This window comes from Schistocerca serialis, chromosome 2 (genome assembly GCF_023864345.2).
Source record: "Schistocerca serialis cubense isolate TAMUIC-IGC-003099 chromosome 2, iqSchSeri2.2, whole genome shotgun sequence".
Lineage (NCBI taxonomy): Eukaryota > Metazoa > Arthropoda > Insecta > Orthoptera > Acrididae > Schistocerca > Schistocerca serialis.
The window spans coordinates 1130939612-1130960099 of NC_064639.1; the positions used below are offsets into that span (position 1 = coordinate 1130939612).

Here is a 20488-nt window from a genome sequence, read left to right on the forward strand (position 1 = left end):
CCTCGACTCTTATAACTGCCATCTGAATTCTGTTCAAATTGTAAATAGCCTTTCGCTCCCTGTATTTTACCCCTGCCACCTTCAGAATTTGAAAGAGACTATTCCAGTTATCATAGTCAAAAGCTTTCTCTAAGCCTACAAATGCTAGAAACGTAGGTTTGCCTTTCCTTAATCTTTCTTCTAAGATAAGTCGTAGGATCAGTATTGCCTCACGTGTTCCGAGATTTCTACGGAATCCAAACTGATCTTCCCCGAGGTCGGCTTCTACCAGTTTTTCCATTCGTCTGTAAAGAATTCGCGATAGTATTTTGCAGCTGTGACTTATTAAACTGATAGTTCGCTAATTTTCACATCTGTCAACACCTGCTTTCTTTGGGATTGGAATTATTATATTCTTCTTGAAGTCTGAGGGTATTTCGCCTGTCTCATACATCTTGCTCACCAGATGGTAGAGTTTTGTCAGGACTGGCTCTCCCAGGGCTGTCAGTAGTTCTAATGGAATGTTGCCTATCAAACTCTTCACGCAGTATCATATCTCCCATTTCATCTTCATCTACATCCTCTTCCATTTCCATAATATTGTCCTCAAGTACATCGCCCTTGTATAGACCCCCATTATACTCCTTCCACCTTTCTGGTTTCCCTTCTTTGCTTAGAACTGCGTTTCCATCAAAGCTGTTGATATTCATACAAGTGGTTCTCTTTTCTCCAAAGGTCTCTTTAATTTTCCTGTAGGCAGTATCTTTTGAGATAAGCCTCTACATCCTTGCATTTGTCCTCTAGCCATCCCTGATTAGCCATTTTGTACTTCCTGTCGATCTCATTTTTGAGACGTTTGTATTCCTTTTTGCCTGCTTCATTTACTGCATTTTTATATTTTCTCCTTTCATCAATTAAATTCAATGTTTCTTCTGTTACCCAAGGATTTCTACCAGCCCTCGTCTTTTTACCTACTTGATCGTCTGCTGCCTTCACTACTTCATCCCTCAGAGCTACCCATTCTTCTTCTACTGTATTTCTTTCCCCCATTCCTGTCAATTGTTCCCTTATGCTCTCCCTGAAACTATGTACAACCTCTGGTTTAGTCAGTTTATCCAGGTCCCATCTCCTTAAATTCCCACCTTTTTGCAGTTTCTTCAGTTTTAATCTACAGTTCATAACCAATATGTTGTGGTCAGAGTGCACATCTGCCCCTGAAAATGTCTTACAATTTAAAACCTGATTCCTAAATCTCTGTCTTACCATTATATAATCTATCTGATACCTTCTAGTATCTCCAGGGTTCTTCCATGTATACAACCTTCTTTTATGATTCTTGAACCAAGTGTTGGCTATGATTAAGTTATGCTCTGTGCAAAATTCTACCAGGCGGCTTCCTCTTTCATTTCTTTCCCCCAATCCATATTCACCCACTATGTTTCCTTCTCTCCCTTTTCCTACTCTCGAATTCCAGTCACCCATGACTATTAAATTTTCGTCTCCCTTCACTACCTGAATAATTTCATTTATCTCATCATACATTTCATCAATTTCTTCATCATCTGCAGAGCTAGTTGGCATATAAAGTTGTACTACTGTCCTGCATTAAATTCTCTATTTTTCAACAGAAATTAGCCGAGAAAAAAATTACTGCATTACTTACTGAACGCCCCTCGTACTTAAGAGAAAATCGTACAGGACGTTATTCACGCGCGCGTTGGTGAGCATTAAAGAAAAACATTGACTGAGAAGCGTAGTGGTAGAGACTTTGCTTAGAAACTCAGCGGAGAGAGAGAGAGAGAGAGAGAGAGAGAGAGAGAGAGGCAGAGGCGTGTGGTTTTGGACGGTGACGAACCTGGCGGAGTCGTGTCGCACGATGGTCTGGTTGATGGAGCTGGCGGCGGTGGACACGCGGACGATGGTGGGCGGCGCCGGGCCCAGCAGCGGAGCCCCGCGGCCCATGCGGAGGCCCTCCTCGTCGGAGCCGTCCTCCTCCACGATGGCCGCCGGCCGCACCTCCTCCAGCTTCATCCCGGCCGCTCTGCACCAGCTGCCGACCCCGCTGTTGTGGCCTCACACCACTCTCCTCTATCCCGATTTTCACTTGTCACCTCTCTGCAGAGTGTGTGTGTGTGTGTGTGTGTGTGTGTGTGTGTGTGTGTGTCCCTTACAGTGGCTCGGTGTATCTGACGCTGCTTTTACGCTACAACAAAGAGGACACTTACTTACGCAGGTCACCGAAACTGCACACCTACCTTCTCTTTCTGCAACCACCAGAGTAGGGATGCTAAAATAAATGCGTCACTCATAGCCCACGCTATTGTTTCAATAAACAATTTATTGTTTCTCTCCGCTGCGTACAATTACTTCACGGAAAACATAAATCGATCCTCGATTCTTACCATGCACTGAAACTGTACAAAACGGTAGTTATTCCAACTACTAGCTTTCAGTAATACCACTAAGCGTTCTCACTGACTTGTCAGTGCCGTATCACACACACACTTTTTACCTTTTATTACACTCGCGAGTAAACCTTTTTCATCGTATACGTTACATCAATGAAAACTGTTATGGCTCTACAAAACAGCTCAAGTCTTTTTCTTCTTAAATATCTGGAAAGCAGTTCTCATGTGGAAGAACTTAACGTTTCAGACTTTATACCTACGGAACGGATTCCTTTTGTGGCAATACACACCGTTGAGAACTGCGTACGCACAACAGCAAATGATGGATAAAACGTACAAAATCAAAAGCCAGCAAAAGGACGGCCATGCAGGTCTCAGCGACCTCATATAAAATTCGGTAAGAACACACGAATAGCGACGTTCATTCCACGGGCACAGAAATAGTAAATTAAAGCTCAGTTACTTCCTATACCTCTATATCCCCGCAAGCTAATTCTGCGTCAGTTCCGTGACGCTTTCCCACCTTTAATCTAAAAGCGAGCTCGTGTGAGCGACAACTGCTTCGCGTGATATTGGAGGCAGATATAATTCACTCACATTGTTCGAAACCGCACAAACGTTTACTGACACGAACTTCTACGGATGAGTGGGTACTGTCGGAATATTTACACATCAGATGTCTTTTTATGGTCACACGTAACACGGGCAGAATATGAACGAAAAGCTAAAAAAAGGTATGAACACTATCACAAATCTTGACGCGCGTCAACTGCAACTTGACGAGTCCACACAGAACGCACTTCAGCTACCGTGCCGTCCACATCACAGAAGTCATCACTATAGTCCGTCGCGAGCTCATCCAAGCGGTGCGAGCGGCTTCTGTAGAACGCCCACACCTCGTCGGGCACGATGGGGGTCCGCTCCTCATACGCAGTCACGAACTGCCTGCGAACAGAGAGAACAAGAGAACGAAATCACTACCTCAGTTGCAACAGTGTCACATAAGAGCACACGTACTAAAATACTATGCGCTACTATGGCACTGTCGACTAAGTTTCTTGGAGAAAATCAACTTTTCGTCCCCTCCCGCAGATAACAGCTTTCATGGAAATTCTTTATCGCAAATGTTTTCAAAACTCTTTTGTGCCGTTTGTGGTTGTGCTATCACTCCATGGTGGAAGACTGCTGCACATCATCACCGGAATCCAGATAGCATTCTGAATAAAATGTTCTCGGGTTTCCAACCGCGTCAATTGCTTAAAACTACACGAGCTTTCGGCCAAGCAATCCTTGGCCGTTGTCAAATGTATGGCTGCCAGTGGGCTGTTGGTGCGCCGTTATATACGCTAACTGCTGGCTGTGACGTCACTGGTGTCCGTGACATTGCCATATATGGGCATGTTTTGAGTCGGTGTTCGATGTGCCCTCTTCAACCACGCGATCGCTGGATCCCACGCAGTGCTGATCTGCAAGCCACCGTCTCTATTCTGGGTGTTTGCGGTAATTTTTATTTCAATAGCTTCCTTAATTGAACTGTCCCAGAAGCCGTTAGTGCGAGCCACGACAGAGGTATCGTCAAATTTTATGTGGTGACCGTTTTCTAACGCATGCTCAGCTAACGCAGATTTCTCTGGATAGCGTAGGCGATAATACCTCTCGTGTTCTTTCCTGCGTTGTTCCACAGTGCGCACTGTTTGTCCGATGTACTTCTGGCCACACTCACAAGGTATTTCGTAAACTCCAGGTGTTCTGAGACCAACAGCGTCTTTAACTGGTCTCAGTAATTGACGGATTTTCGTTGGAGGCCTGAAGATCGATTTGATCTTGTGTCTTTTCAACAGGCGGCTTATCTTGCCCGACACAGAGCCACAGAATGGCAGCAAAGCAAGTTTCTCTTCCTGCTCTTCGTCGGTGGTCTTATTCTGATAACGCCGACTCAAAACATGCCCATATATGGCAATGCCACGGACACCAGTGACGTCACAGCCAGCAGCTAGCGTATACAGGGTGTTACAAAAAGGTACGGCCAAACTTTCAGGAAACATTCCTCACACACAAAGAAAGAAAATATGTTATGTGGACATGTGTCCGGAAACGCTTACTTTCCATGTTAGAGCTCATTTTATTAGTTCTCTTCAAATCACATTAATCATGGAATGGAAACACACAGCAACAGAACGTACCAGCGTGACTTCAAACACTTTGTTACAGGAAATGTTCAAAATGTCCTCCGTTAGCGAGGATACATGCATCCACCCTCCGTCGCATGGAATCCCTGATGCGCTGATGCAGCCCTCGAGAATGGCGTATTATATCACAGCCGTCCACAATACGAGCACGAAGAGTCTCTACATTTGGTACCGGGATTGCGTAGACAAGAGCTTTCAAATGCCCCCATAAATGGAAGTCAAGAGGGTTGAGGTCAGGAGAGCGTGGAGGCCATGGAATTGGTCCGCCTCTACCAATCCATCGGTCACCGAATCTGTTGTTGAGAAGCGTACGAACGCTTCGACTGAAATGTGCAGGAGCTCCATCGTGCATGAACCAGATGTTGTGTCGTACTTGTAAAGGCACATGTTCTAGGAGCACAGGTACAGTATCCCGTATGAAATCATGATAACGTTCTACACTGAGCGTAGGTGGAAGAACTAAAATGAACTCTAACATGGAAATTAAGCGTTTCCGGACACATGTCCACATAACATCTTTACTTTATTAGTGTGTGAGGAATGTTATTGAACGTTTGGCCATATCTTTTTGTAACACCCTGTATAAGGGAGCGCCAACAGCCCACTTCCAGTCATACATTCGACAATGGCCAAGGAGTGCTTGGCCGAAAGCTCGTGTTGTTTTAAGCAATTGACGCGGTTGGAAACCAGAGAACATTTTATTCATTGTTATCGGCGCGAGACTCTGCATTCATACAGATAGCATTCTGTTTCATACCTCCCTCCTTCCGATTGAAATGACTGGCATGAGGGGGTGAAACTGTATCATGTCTGAATTTCTGTCTTGAAGAAGACGCGTACCAGTCTTCCACTATGGGGTGACAATAACAGCGGACGACAGCAACCTGCAACCATCAAATGAGGACGAGTTTTGGAAACACGTGACGTCACGCCTCCGCACGGGACGTCGGGAAAAAGAACTGTTACTGGCAGAGGTAAAGAGCTGGGGTGTGAATCGGACGCTCATAAATGCTACAACCCCTTAAAGATATCCTCCACAGATTGTGAAGCATTATTATGTGCCTCCAAGAAATTCATTCGATAACGGCATAATAGCCCGGAATATTGTAATAAGTGTGATATTTCTAGCCGTGAAAGTACACATTTTATTACGTAAAAGCAGATTTACATAAATGAACAACTTCTTCTTATATGTGTAACAGGAGGTATATTTTACTTGTAGCGAAGTTACAACATTACATTGCAATGATAAAACCAGTACGCGTAGCCGCAGCTAAATGCCTCGCCTGACTAACAAAGAACCCCTTGAGTGCGAGGTCGCAAAAAGCCAATGATACTTAACGAAATTCGACGCCCCACATATTGTGTACCACGCAGCCACAACATTGCCTGCTACTAGCAACAGGGGGCGGTACTAGAGATATCCAGTGGTGAGCACAGCATGGGGCTACTGAGAGTAGTTGAACCGCTTAGCCAACGAGTAACTCACAACAGTTCCAGTGATGTTGATACACACCAGGTCAATGGCAACGATAAATGAAGCAAACATTGCATTATATCTACAGCAACAGTTGCTGAAGTTGACATTTCGTGCCGGCCGGAGTGGCCGAGCGGTTCTAGACGCTACGGTCTGGAACCGCGCGACCGCTACGGTCTCAGGTTCGAACCCTGCCTCGGGCATGGACGTGTGTGATGTCCTTTTTCTGCCAAGATGAGTCGGTGTAATGTGTGGTGTCTTATACGCTCGATACTGCTGACAGTGTATATGGGGAGTACAGTGACGACGATACAGACTTAACAAGTGAAAGTGATATCGAAAGAGGTGTCGAGACATGTAGTTCATCAACCTCTTCGGACAGGGAGCCACAAAGCCTCGTCTCCAGTGAAAGTAGTAAAGGACAATAGTTGTCCAAGGAACGAGTACTAAACATAATTGAGTACGTGAAAGGACATCCGCAGCGTAGTGTAAAAAAAAAAGTTATGAACACATCTCGAATAAATACGCAGCAATATGACCGAGTAGTTCATAAGAAAAAGTAGGGTATTCAAGGGAGATCAAAGGGTACTTGTTACAACAATTGGTTTTTTGCACGTTTCAAGGATGCTCGATACAATTTACAGGATATGCGTGATAGCGACCTACGTTATGCACATCAAACTGCGCACGACATAGATTACAGTTGTTTCAAAGGAAGCAGTGGATGGTTTCATAGCTTCAAACAGTGGTACAGAATTGGAAGATAACGAAATTTCAAACAAAGTATCAACTTGACGATGCACAGCAAACTGCAGAATCGGCTCGAAAATTTGGAGATGAGATAAATAAACTTGTCTCATTGTTCATTAAGGAATTTGTTTTCAACTCCGAGCGGTCGGGATTTGAAGAGGAAATGCATATGAAAAGAACCATGGGTATTAGAAGTATCAAGAGAGTTGTATCAAGATCAACTAACATCAGTGCCTTAACGCATTCGTATACAATTATCGACTGCTAACCTGTACGGTAAATTGATTGGAAAGTTGTTTGTTATGCTGCGAGTAGTTGCTTCTCTTCCCAGTACGATTCTTTCTCGCGTGCGTGATGTTTAAAGGGCAGTAGGAAATGCTTACGTCACAGCAAGCAAGAGAGTGAAAATGAGCGTAAGTGAACTAAAACTACGGTATGAGCACTGCTTTTCGCCAACAGCTGGCCAAAATAACGTGATTTTGTTTGATTCCTGATCTGCGTAAAAAAATCGTACTCCTTTAGAGCAAACTAGTCTTCCAGAAAAGTTGGTAACACTGCAGTTTATACGACCTGGAACCAATGGCTAAATCCGTGAATGTGAAACATGTTATTGCAGTATCTGCAGCTACGCCTTAAAGAATAGCCAGTTTACCGGTAAGCTCCACAACAGACTGCTTCGCATTCTGTTGCATGCCATCACATTCCAGTAGTTCTTATCACCCTGTTACACCAGTATGGATCCCCATGCATTCTTTAACAGTGGATACAGTTCCCAGATGAGCGTCCCGCACGGTTTGTAACTCCCAAGGTGTTCACCTTCGATCTTGGTGGTGGGAACCTTTGTGATCAGTGTGACTCTCCACCTTTCATTCCGTGCCCATGGTGCAAGTTAATGGTTTGTTTTGAACACTTCTTGAATGTCTACAACTTCCATTTTGTGAAGTGTAATACATACATCCCACAGAAAATTGATCTCTGAGCATGTCGCACACTCATTTTCTGTCGCCCTCCTCATGCACATGGTGAGTCATTAGCAGCGAATATTTTTCCTGTCGTAACTGTTAACACAGCACTTTCAAATGAGCCTTACTAAAGATGCAACTTGCGACCTCGCTCTCAAGGGTTCTTGTAAGACGAAAATGAATCAACAAAATCCTGAGATAAATGTTGAAACCACTAAAACAAAACAGTGAATATAGGACGAGAATTAATGAAGATTTGTGTAAGAAAACTGAGCATCTATATGTAGCCTCGGAAAAAACGAATGAATCCATTCATATTATAAAAATAGGTGTGCGTATGTATGTGTGTGTGCGTACGTATGCTCCACGTGTCGTCCTAAATCACTCTGCCGATTTCAACTAAACTTGGTACATATATTACTTACTGTCGCTGTGGGGTAAGAACCAATCAAAGGGATGGGGGTGAAAAAGCTGTATGCCACACGACCTGCGGATACCCGTATTTTAGTCATCCAGTATTTGAGACTGAGGGCACTTTGTGACTTGCAATAAACGTTTCACATAATTTAAACCTTTACGAAACCTTTTCTTTCTGACAACCCCCACAACAAGACTAAGGGAAGAAAAGTTTATCGCTTGCTAAATTTTATATGTTATGCAGTAAAGCTGCCGCATGACTTTTTAAGTTATTGCTTCTCCACTAGTAACTGTATCCAGAACGCAATTCGCAACCAGTAGCCACATATACCTCTGGATATACCTGGAAAAATTGCACCATTGTCCGCTAATGCTTGAGGAGATACGACATAATACAGAATGTAACTTCAGGGCGAAATTCGCTAGAGATACAGGTGAAATGTGTGCACAAATATGTGTGAAATATGTTAAATATATGTGAAATACTCGTATATTATGTGCGTAGGCAAAGTCACGTGTAAAAAGCTTCCTTTAAAAAGGACATGGCCGAGTTCCTCGTCCATCTTTGTCCAACCTCAGTTTTTACTTCGCTTCTAATGATTGCGTCATCGACGGACGTTGAGCCCTAGTTTTCCATTGTTTCGGCTTCCAGTATTCTGAAATTACTAAAGACTACAAAATTACTCAGACTGCAACTGAAATGTAAACGCTGGCAGTTGTGTACTGCGTGGCAAAATGGTTGAGTTCTGACTCCGCCTGTCTTTCAGTGTCGGCCGTATGCTAGAGGAATGCAAGCATGCGGCCGATCCGTGTTGTCTGCACTCGGCTGCAGGGCGTGAAAGACAGGGCGAATAATCTTCACATAGGTTGATGGAAGTTACCGATGGTAACCGATGTACCTCGCCTAATGGCGCAGTGCGCACGTGCATGAGGCGCTCACCGTCTGTGCCAAAATTCTATGCAAAATGGGGTCCCTATTTCATTCAGTCAACGCGCCATCTCAGTCGTAGCAGCTGTCACCGATCAACCAGTTTAGAGCATGGTTATAAAATGAAAAGATTAAAATCGTGACCTAAGTTCGAAGTTTGTGAGATTAAGGAAGCTATCCATATAAGTATATCTCAAAATGTCATATTTTTGGGTGGACGTTCGATTCAAGCAAACTGAGAGAGGTTTTTAACGCTTTCGGCGCACCTTTGGAACAGGGGAGTTCAAATCCCTGTCCAGCTCTACAGCCTTAGGTTTTCGTGTTTCCTCCGTCACACGATGGTTTCTTTGAAAAAGGATGTCTTTTCTCTCTATCCTCGCCCAATCCGAGCTTGTGCTCCATTCTGATGACCTTGTCTACAGGATCTTCCTTCCTTTCAATTAAAGCAGAGCTTGGAATTCAGCAGTCAGTTTAAGATCTTGTCATGCATCTAATAGGTCTGATATGAAAATGCTGAGATAACGAACGGTTTAGTTAACGCCCCTGGACATCACAATCTACCAACAGTGTTCGGCGACTGTGACGAAGTGGACGTCTCTGGTCAACACTGAAGGCAAATGACTAAGAAAAGACCGGAATAGATTACGATTTTCTATCTCTTCCATATACTGTCTGCAGATTACTCACGTCAACCCTGCCTCCCGCACCAATTTACTCTCCCCTTATCTACAGAATTCTCTGTCGAAATTCTCTTCTTTTCTAGCAGCCACTGTCACTGTCATTTCAATTTTCTCGTTTTTCATTATCCCTTTCACTTCTTCTAATACCAAACAAGGCTTCAAAAGTGCTAAACTAATCAACATCATTCTTAATACTTACGTTATTTTATTATTTCTTTATTATTTCATTTTTTATTATTATTAGTGTTGTTATTATCATCACCAATTATTATTATTATTATTATTAGTAGTAGTAGTAGTAGTAGTAGTTTGTTATCATTCTTAATGCCTCCATTATTTGATTATGATATTTAGTGCTGCTACTACTATTATTATTATTATTATTATTAGCGAATGTCCCCATGGGAGAACGATAAGCAGGTGATTAACATTTCTTAATGTTCTTCTTATTTCTCCAGTATTTCTTCATTGCCTCCCCAAAGGCCTTCTTCCTTTCTTCGGTCCACTTTGGTCGGAAAGGTTTAGATTCCGTCTCTGGAGTAAACTTCCACTTGTCGATTTTTCTTCTGAATGTATCCCGGTCTGATGTGTTTGTTATGTCAATTTTTGCCTTTTTCAAATCCTTCTTAACTTCAGTTACCCAGGGTATTGTTGCCTTAAGTGATGTCATATAGTCCAATAGACGTTTAGTTAACCTGTTTCCAGGTAATCTGTCTATATGTCCATAAAACTTCATCCGCCTCTTCCTGATATCTGCCTCGATGTTTGATATTTTTTCGGTTGTCTCGGTAGTCTGCAGCCTGTATCCATCTTGTGTGTATCGTGGTCCTAGGATTTTTCTAATAATTTTTCTCTCTACTTTCTTAATTTCGTGTAAATCTAATTTTCTATTCAGGGAGAGTGTTTCACTTGCATATGTGACTGTTGGTTTGATGACTGTGTTGTAGTGTCTGATTTTAGTGCCTTTTGATAGACATTTCTTGTTATATATATTTTGAATAAGTCCGAATACTTTCTTGATTTTCTGTAATCGGTTTTTTTGTGCTATTTTCTCAAGTCCTGTTGGTTCAATAACTTCACCGAGATACTTAAAGTGCTTGACTCTAGTTATTTCACCATACTTTGTTTTTAGTTTCGAAATATCTAATTTTGAGCAGATGAATTCTGTCTTCTCAAAGGAGATTTGCAGGCCAACCTTCTCAGCACATTCTTTAAGTGTCTCAATTTGTTTTACTGCTGTTTCTTCACTGTCAGTTATAATTGCCAAGTCATCTGCAAACGCTAAATAAGGGATGTTCAATTTTCCTTTACCTCTTCCTAGTTCAATTGGCTTCCAAAAGCTTTGTTTCCTTAGTGTTACTTCCCACTCTTTCATAACTTTGTCCAAAACTATATTGAATAATAGTGGTGAGATCCCATCTCCTTGTCTTACTCCTGTTTTAATTGAGAATGGTTCCGAAATTTCCCCTCTGAATTTAATTTTTGATTTGGTTTCTGTTAGTGTTTGTTCAATTAGTTTTCGGGTTTTAGTGTCTAGGCCTCGTTCTTCGAGAATGTGACATAGAGACTGTCTGTCTATGGAATCGTATGCCTTTTTGAAATCAACGAATGTGCAGATTATTGGTTTTGACCTGATTGCTTTAATCTTTAAAATAGTTTTAAGGTTGAATATCTGTTCCGGGCATGATCTATTAGGACGAAAGCCTGCTTGGTAGTCTGAAATTGTATGTTCTAGTTGTTCTTGTGCCCTCTTTAGGAGACATGCAGATAGAATTTTGTAGGTAACTGGTAAAAGTGAAATGCCTCTGTAGTTGTTTACGTCTGATCTCTCTCCCTTTTTGTGCAATGGGTGAATTAGTGCACACTTCCACTCCTCTGGGATATTTTCTGTCTGCCAAATTTCTTTGATGATGCTAGTGATCTCTTTTAACGAATTTGGACCAAGGTTTTTCAGTAGTTCAGCTACAATTCCATCTTCTCCCGATGATTTATTATTTTTGAGTTTTCTAATGTGACTATAAATTTCTTCTTGAGATGGTGGTAGTGAAGTCTCATTCGTGTGTTCTGGTTGTAATCTGGGGAATCTTGTACTTGGTTGTGGGCAATTTAGGAGTTGTGAGAAATATTTAGCTAGTTCTTGGCAATTTTCTTTGTTAGTTAGTGCCAATTTTCCATTCTGTTTCCGGAAGCAGAGATTTTGTGGAGTGTATCCTTTGATTTGATTTGCGAATATTTTATAAAAATCTTGAGTGTTGTGGTTCTTAAAGTTTTCTTCAATTGTGTTTAGCTGTTCATTAAGGTATTTTCTTTTAGTTTGTCTAAGTATTTTAGCTGTTTGTTTTCTCACTTTGAAAAATGTTTGTTGTGTGGTTTCTGATTTGTCACAATTGTAATTTAAAAAGGCTTGTTGTCTCTCTTCTAATGCCTTATCACAATTCGAATTCCACCATGGATGCTTGGATATTTTCTTTAACGGAATCAAATCTCTTGCTTTCTGTATAATTTTCGTTCGGAAATCTTTCCAGTTGTTTGTTGGTTGTTTATCCCATGCTTCTGTAATTTCTGATTCCTTGATATTTTTCAAGTCAAATTTGGGAATTAGTGGTGATTTCCTTTGGCGTTTCCTTTTTGGAGTGAATTTAATTTTAACTCTGGTAAGGTAGTGGTCAGAATCTATATTTGCCCCTCTGCGGACTTGAACGTCGTGTATTTCTTTCTGGAAGTCATAGGAGATCGCAACATGGTCTATTTGAAATTCACCAAGCTGAAGGTTTGGTGATCTCCATGTTTTTTGTTTCTTGGGGTCTTTTCGAAGTGATGTTGTCACGATTTTTAGGTTGTTTTGCTGACATAGCTCGATGAGTCTCATGCCGTTCTTGTTTGTGAATTTGTGTGCAGGGTAATTACCGACTGTTTTTTTATATTTCCTCTCTTTGCCAATTTGCGCGTTGAAATCCCCTAGAAGAATTTTTACATCCTCCTTTGGAATTTTGGACATTTCAGTTTCGAGTTTTTCCCAAAATTTTTCTGTCTTCTCCGGTTCTTTTTTGTTGGCAATGTTGGTAGGTGCATGAACATTAATAAATGTATATATTTTGTTGGTGTGCTTGATTCGCATGGTCATTAGTCTGTTACTGATTTGATTCATGTCTATAACAGAGTCAAGGGTGTCCTTATTTACTATTATTATTATTATTATTATTATTGCAATTATTATTATTAGTTCCAATTATTATTTTCATTAATAACGTAAATTATTGTGATTTTTATTTAATATTATTTTGTATGAGTTGTTCCTGGTCATATGTAAGAGAGGGCCTTAAGGCCCTAATCGTGTCAGGCTAAATAAACGATAAATAAATAAATTTTCGGGTTATTGTATCTCAGAACACACACACACACACACACACACACACACACACACACACACACGCACACACACACGTTCAGATTTCTAGAACGTTGCGCTAGTGCAACAGACGTTTAGTTACTCCTTCATGTGTGCGAACATTCTTAGAAAAGTTCTATAATCATTTATAGGATTAAGAAAACTGGTAGTTGGGTAACTGCCAGAAGTTCTTTTTGAGTGCACAAGCCTCTCTCCTTAGTTGTCAAGTAGTGCAGGGGCTGGGCTGTTTTGGGGAAGGAGACCAGTCAGCGAGGTCATCGGTCTCATTAGATTAGGGAAGGACGGGGAAGGAAGTCGGCCGTGCCCTTTGAAAGGAACCATCCCGGCATTTGCCTGGAGCGATTTAGGGAAATCACGGAAAACCTAAATCAGGATGGCCGGACGCGGGATTGAACCGTCGTCCTCCCGAATGCGAGTCTAGTGTCTAACCACTGCGCCTCCTCGCTCGGTCAAGTAGTGCAGTTCTGGTTAACGAAACATGATACAATGAAATTCAAGTTAATAATGACAAAAAGCAAATAACCCTCTCTAATGGACACTTGCGTTTTATTATTATTGTGGTTTTCCTGCTATGGTTGCTGATTGCCTGACTGACGTTGTGTGTGTGTGTGTGTGTGTGTGTGTGTGTGTGAGTGAGTGAGAGAGAGAGAGAGAGAGAGAGAGAGAGAGAGAAGTTAATGAATGTATGTGCTAGATCGTCGGTACAGAAGCTGTGTTAGGACTTCAGGCACCATGACAATAACGAGGTTTTCGAGGTCAGTGTCAAGAACACAACCCAAATGGATGACTCAGCAAAACTGTTCCAGCAACAAGTTGTTTTTCGGTCGTAAAGAGTGGTGAGAGGCGCGAAGACCGGCAGTAGGAGGGAGGCAGGATGCGCTGAAGTGGCAGCTGACTGCGGTGGCGGCAGAAAGTACGCCGTGTAACAACACACCATCATTCACACTTTAGTACCAACTGGATGTTCTAGCCGGCATCCATTGGATTCTCTTCGTAAAAAAGCATCTAACAAGGAAGTCACCTTCAGTTTGCAGACGCCACTGAATGTTTATTTTCAGTCTCTGGAGGAAGATCTTTAAGTACATATCTTTAGGACAGAGTAGCAAGCTGAAAATGCATCTGGATTGTGATACAACTATTTGAAGTCCACAATCTCCTCTCCACAAAATCCTGAAATAGCTTGATTTCAAAGGTGAAGTGGTATTAGCAGTTTAAACGCAGTGGTGTATTTCTGAGTACATTCATGACCCCCACTTATAGCACACAGTAACATTTTTTTCGGGCAAAACTTAAATCCTTTTTCAGAGGTATAATTTACAATTTGTACCTTAGGATTCCGGAAATGATATCACAATTGTAATAGCGTAGAAGATACAAAATACTTTTAAAAACCTCCACTGGTCTCACTTCACCTGTGGCAACGTTCATATAGTATCTGGATACTTTCAGTGAATGCTTCTTTCGGAGCAGATCGAAGGATGGTCATCAGTGAGTCAGGTACACACGGGGGACGCTATGGTTACCTACGCTACTCTGTGTCAAACTGGTAGGGCCACGAGTGGAAAGTGTCGCTTTATTCTTCATACAGCCCTAATCCATGCTACCAGAGGAAGCTCATCCGTGGTCTTCGCAGTGACTCGGTGCCAACAGCCGAGCAACTAACACAGTACTTTCTTTCGTACGGCAAAAGGTCCTGCTGTTTACCAAAAGATAAAAATGACGAATAGCACGAAGATTATATGGAAAAGCGAAGCTCGTGACTATAGGCTGTGTAACTTGTCTTAAGCCTCGTGCGAATGCAAGGAGAAATAAAATACGAATTATTATTCTGCGATAAACCTACGCAGAATCACAAAATGCACATTGCAATACCTCCAAGGAAAAAATGTGGACGTTGGATAAAGTCCTAGTGTGAGCTGAGAGGGTTGTGACGACCTGCATCAAGTTACTCGGAGTGATGATCTAAAAATAAAAGAATAAAATAGCATGAACGTGGATTTGTGCTATTAAACCGGACACCTGTGACACTATTCTGTAAATGGAAGTAGTACTACCTCGACTGACCTTACTAAGGAACTACACTCATGCTCATAAATTAAGGATAATGCTGATACATAGTGAAACAACGCTCTGCCGAGCGGTTTGCGGGTTTAAATCACCTCGGGGTATGACCATGCGGTGCATTTGACCTGCGGTCGTCGCACGGTGGCGCTGGCAGCAGTCCACACACGCAGAGGTGTGTTGGTGCATGTCAGAGTAAGGTGCAGCGAGTAAGTGTGCAGACGTTTTCAGACGTGCTAATGGTGACTGTGTCTTGAAAATGGCTCAAAGAACACATATGAATGACGTTATGAGGTGTAGAATACTAGGGCGACTGGAGGCTGGTCAAACACAGCAGGTCGTAGCACGGGCCCTCCGTGTGCCACAAAGTGTGATCTCACGATTATGGCAACGATTCCAGCAGACAGGAAACGTGCCCAGGCGCTACAGTACGGGACATACACAGTGTACAACACCACAAGAAGACCGATATCTCACCATCAGTGTCCGCGGACGGCCACGGAGTACTGCAGGTAGCATTGCTCGGGAACTTACCGCAGCCACTGAAACAGTTGTCTCCAGACACACAGTCTACGGACGACTGGACGGACATGGCTTATTCGGCCAGAGACCTGCAAGGTGCATTCCACTGACCCCTGGTCACAGGAGAGCCCGTAAAGGCTGGTGTCAGGAACACAGTACATGGTCATTGGAACAATGGTCCCAGGTTATGTTTACGGACGAGTCCAGGTATAGTCTGAACAGTGATTCTCGCCGGGTTTTCATCTGGCGTGAACCAGGAACCAGATACTAACCCCTTAAGATCCTTGAAAGAGACCTGTGTGGAGGTCGTAGTTTGATTGTGTGGGGTGGGATTATGATTGGTGCACGTACACCCCTGCATGTCTCTGACAGAGGAACTGTAACGGGTCAAGTATATCGGGACGTCATTTTGCACCAGTATGTCCGACTTTTCAGGGGTGCAGTGGGTCCCACCTTCCTCCTGATGGATGGTAACGCACGGCCCCACCGAGCTGCCATCATGAAGGAGTACCTTGAAACAGAAGATATCAGGCCAATGGTGTGGTCTGCCTTTTCTCCAGACCTAAACCCCATCGAGCACGTCTGGGGTGCTCTCGCTCGACAAATCGCTGCACGTCTTCAAACCCCTACGACACTTCAGGAGCTACGACAGGCACTGGTGCAAGAATGGGAGGCTATACCCCAGCAGCTGCTCGACCACCTGACCCAGAGTATGCCAACCCGTTGCGCGGCCTATGTACGTGTGCATGGTGATCATATCTCATACTGATGTCGGGGTACATGCGCAGGAAACAGTGGCGTTTTGTTGCACATATATTTCGGGACGGTTTTCTCAACTTATCACCAATACCGTGGACTTACAGATCTGTGACGTGTGTGTTCCCTATGTGCCTATGCTAATAGCGCCAGTTTTGTGTAGTACCACGTTGTGTGGTACCACATTCTGCAATTATCCTTAATTTATGAGCATAAGTGTACTTTCTGTGGCACAATAGTGGGCAACTGAGTTTCGACCTTTAAGTCCATTACGCTTTGAGAAGTTTCAACAAAATCGGTTAACTCAGTGTAATCGACTAGCAGTTTACTCTAGATATTAGTGTCTGTATTAAGGTACATTTATTATGTCAAGACCGGTTTCTTTCGTTCAGTCAACTTCATCAGCTGACCTGCAGTTGAATAAAACAAATATTATGCTAATAGGTACAGTAACTTCCACGTAATAAATGATATGCAACTCATACTGCGAACAGTGTTTCTAACAAGTTCTCATAGAATTGAGCCGACGTCACGATTCAAGAAGTCTGATCCCGAAACGTTGATGGCACATTCTGAAGTGTGGCGAGCACGCATATCTCCGCCGAGAGTTTGGCGAAAGCACAGGGAACAGTGACTGCATAGAACATGGCGTACTCTGCACACAGACAATCAACAAAGGAAGTAAACACGTAAACATCGTCCCTGGCGTCTATCGAGTGCGAATAGCGACTGCAGGATGATATAATCGTGACGTATAAAGATAACATCCTTAATTACAGACATGATTTTCAAGCGTAAAAGATACCATACAGTTATTTCAAGAGTTTCGAAAAATGTAAACAAAAGAAATAAGAACGAGAAGGTTGTGTACAATAAAAGAGGAACAAGTATTAGACAGGTAAAACACTAAATCACTGACTACTGAGACCGATGGATATAAAAAATGAGATTATTACATGTCGTGTCATCATTAGACATGTTAGAGATTTAAATTACCCAGTTTGATTGGTTCAGTGCCGGCCAGGCTGGCCGAGCGGTTGTAGGCGCTACAGTCTGGAACCGCGCGACCGCTTCAGTCGCAGGTTCGAATCCTGCCTCGGGCATGGATGTGTGTGATGTCCTTAGGTTAGTTAGGTTTAAGTAGTTCTAAGTTAGAGGGGACTGATGACCTCAGAAGTTAAGTCCCATAGCGCTCAGAGCCATTTGAACCATTTTTGATTGGTTCAGACGTCTCCTTAACAACAAGTAGTTATATGCAACATAATTTATTCTACGTAATGATGATACAGTTTTTGGTTAATGTTTCTTCATACCCAACACCCACTCTTGCTACATAAATGAACTTTTTTTATTCCTCAAGTATTGATGTACTATCCTGGTTCAGATACTGTTCATCAGCGTTGTATGTGCACCTGCGGTTTCTTGCTGTATTTATAATTAAATTTCATCTGAACTTGATTCTACACTGAAGTGCCAAAGAAACTGGTATAGGCATGCGTATTCAAATACAGAGATATGTAAACAGGCAGAATACGGCGCTGAGGTCGGCAACGCCTATATAAAACATCAAGTGTCTGACGCAGTTGTTACATGGGTTACTACTGCTGCAATTGCAGGTCATCAAGATTTAAGTGAGTTTGAACGTGGTGTTACAGCTGGCAAACGAGCGAAGGGGCACAGCCTCTCCGAGGTAGCGACGAATTGGGGATTTTCCCGTACGACCGTTTCACGAGTGCACCGAGAATATCAGGAACCCGGTAAAACATCAAATCTCCGACATTGCTGCGGACGGAAAAAGATCCTGCAAGGACGGGACCAACCACGACTGAAGAGAATCGTTCATCGTGACAGAAGTGCAACCCTTCGCCTCAGATTTCAATGCTGGGCCACCAACAAGCGTCAGCGTGCGAACCATTCAACGAAGCATCATCGACATGGGCTTTCTGAGCCGAAGGCCCACACGTGTACCCTTGATGACAGCACGACACAAAGCTTTACGCGTCGCCTGGGGCCGTCAGCACTCACATTTGACTGTTGATGACTGGAAATATGTTGCCTGGTCGGACGATTCTCGCTTCAAATTGTGTCGAGCGGACGGACGTGTACGGGTACGGAGTAAACTTCATGAGTCTATGGACCCTGTATGTCAGCTTTCTTATTTGAATTGACGCGGCTGGAAAACCGAGAACGTTTTATTCATGTATGCCGTCGCGAAAGACTCCGAGGACACACATTACATTTTCGTTGTTTGTGCTGGAAAACTTCAGAATCACACATGACGTTTTAATTTATTACTTCTTTACTGCAGACTCTATTCGCAACACAGTTTGCATAAAGTATCCACATTAGCACTGAATATATCTGGAAAATTATATTATTGTACAAAGTTCATAAACTTTGAGATGCGCTAAAACACGCTTTTGCTTGATGGTTCAGATGGCTCTGAGCACAATGGGACTTAACTTCTGAGGTCATCAGTCCCCTAGAACTTAGAACTACTTAAACCTAACTAACCTAAGGACATCACACACATCCATGCCCGAGGCAGGATTCGAACCTGCGACCGTAGCGGTCGCGCAATTCCAAACTGTAGCGCCTAGAACCGCTCGGTCATCCCGGCCGGCGCTTTTGCTTGAAATGGAGCGCAAGCTACCCAGGCTACATTCGTCCAGTGTTTCATAATGTGATTACTTAGCAACTTCCAGAAAACTTAAGCATAATTTCAGATCCTTCCTAAGCCTTTTCTCGGTTACATGCTTAAAGTCAAATACTTAACACATTAACTCATTCGTACAGTAATTAAATGTACGATACTGTTTTGTACGAGGGAGTTCGATTCTTTAAAGAATCGGATGTTACCCGTATTTGAGTAATAGAACTGAGTACCTTGTACTCGATGGCGAATGTTGCACGGAAACGAAAGTAAATCGGGCGTGCCACAAGGAAGCTTAATAGGACCTCTAATATTTTCAACATACAGCGTGTAACGGGTATAAGTGCATATATTTCTATTGGTGACTGAGGACAGTGTACTGCACAACATTACATCATTTGCAAATTGATTATCGTAGCTATTACTAGTACTATGCTTTTTAGGCTGGTTATGATAACCAAATATATGTGGCAAGAACAAGCCATTAGTGCGTATTTTCCCTTGGGAAGCAGGTCAGATGTATGTATATGTGCGGCACGTGGACGGTTATTCTTTTTTGGCAGGCTTAGTTCACTCACTGGTGCAGTTACGACTGTGCAGAAAAAAATCAGGTCTTCAAGTTTGTTGTATGTTTATGTTAAGACTGTTCGACGCAGGGAAAAAAACAACTACCTCATCGGTGTGTGTACATATTATGGTAACGCATATAAAAATATCTGCGCTTACTTCCTTTACACCCCGTATATAACCGATGCATCGGATATGATAAGTAGCACTATAAGATTTTTCGCTGACGACAGAAAAATGTCGTCATTGCACGATCGTAAGTAAGTATAGAAAGACTTGGACAAAATTTCCACTTTATGTAATGAGTGGCTGTTCTCTGTAAACGCAGATAAATGTAAGGTAATGCCTATAGCAAAGAAAAAGAGCGATTACGTGCATTCATTGTATTGTAAAGGTGCCGAATGTCAGTTTATGGGATGGAGTTCCACGCCTGTTGCACTTGATCGGTCAATACAGGGACGATTAATACTGGCTGTGGATGACACTGGGGTTGTCCAACGATGTCCCACATGTGCTCGATTGGAGACAGATCTGGTGGCCGAGGAGGCCAAGGCAAGATATCGACACACTGGAGAGCATGTCGGGTTACAGCAGCGGTATGTGGGCGAGCGTTATCTTGTTGGAAAACACCTCCTGCAATGCCTTTCATGAATAGCAGCACAGAAGGTCGAATCACCAGACTGACATAAGAAACTGCAGTCAGGGTGCATGGGATAACCATGAGACTGCT

The 20488-nt window shown here is 42.8% G+C and overlaps 1 protein-coding gene across 5 annotated transcripts in view; it reads right to left on the bottom strand.

The window, feature by feature from the left end:
- Positions 1-2103: 2103 nt before the first annotated feature.
- LOC126458594 (inward rectifier potassium channel 4-like) overlaps positions 2104-20488 on the bottom strand; it is a 667556-nt gene continuing 649171 nt past the window's right edge. For all 5 annotated transcript variants that reach the window (XM_050095742.1, XM_050095740.1, XM_050095738.1 and 2 more), the window contains one exon: positions 2104-3332. Coding sequence is in view for 2 of the 5 variants with exons in the window: in XM_050095738.1 (XP_049951695.1) it covers positions 3312-3332 (21 nt within the window). In the remaining 3 variants the exon portion in view is untranslated. The remainder of the gene's footprint in view (positions 3333-20488) is intronic.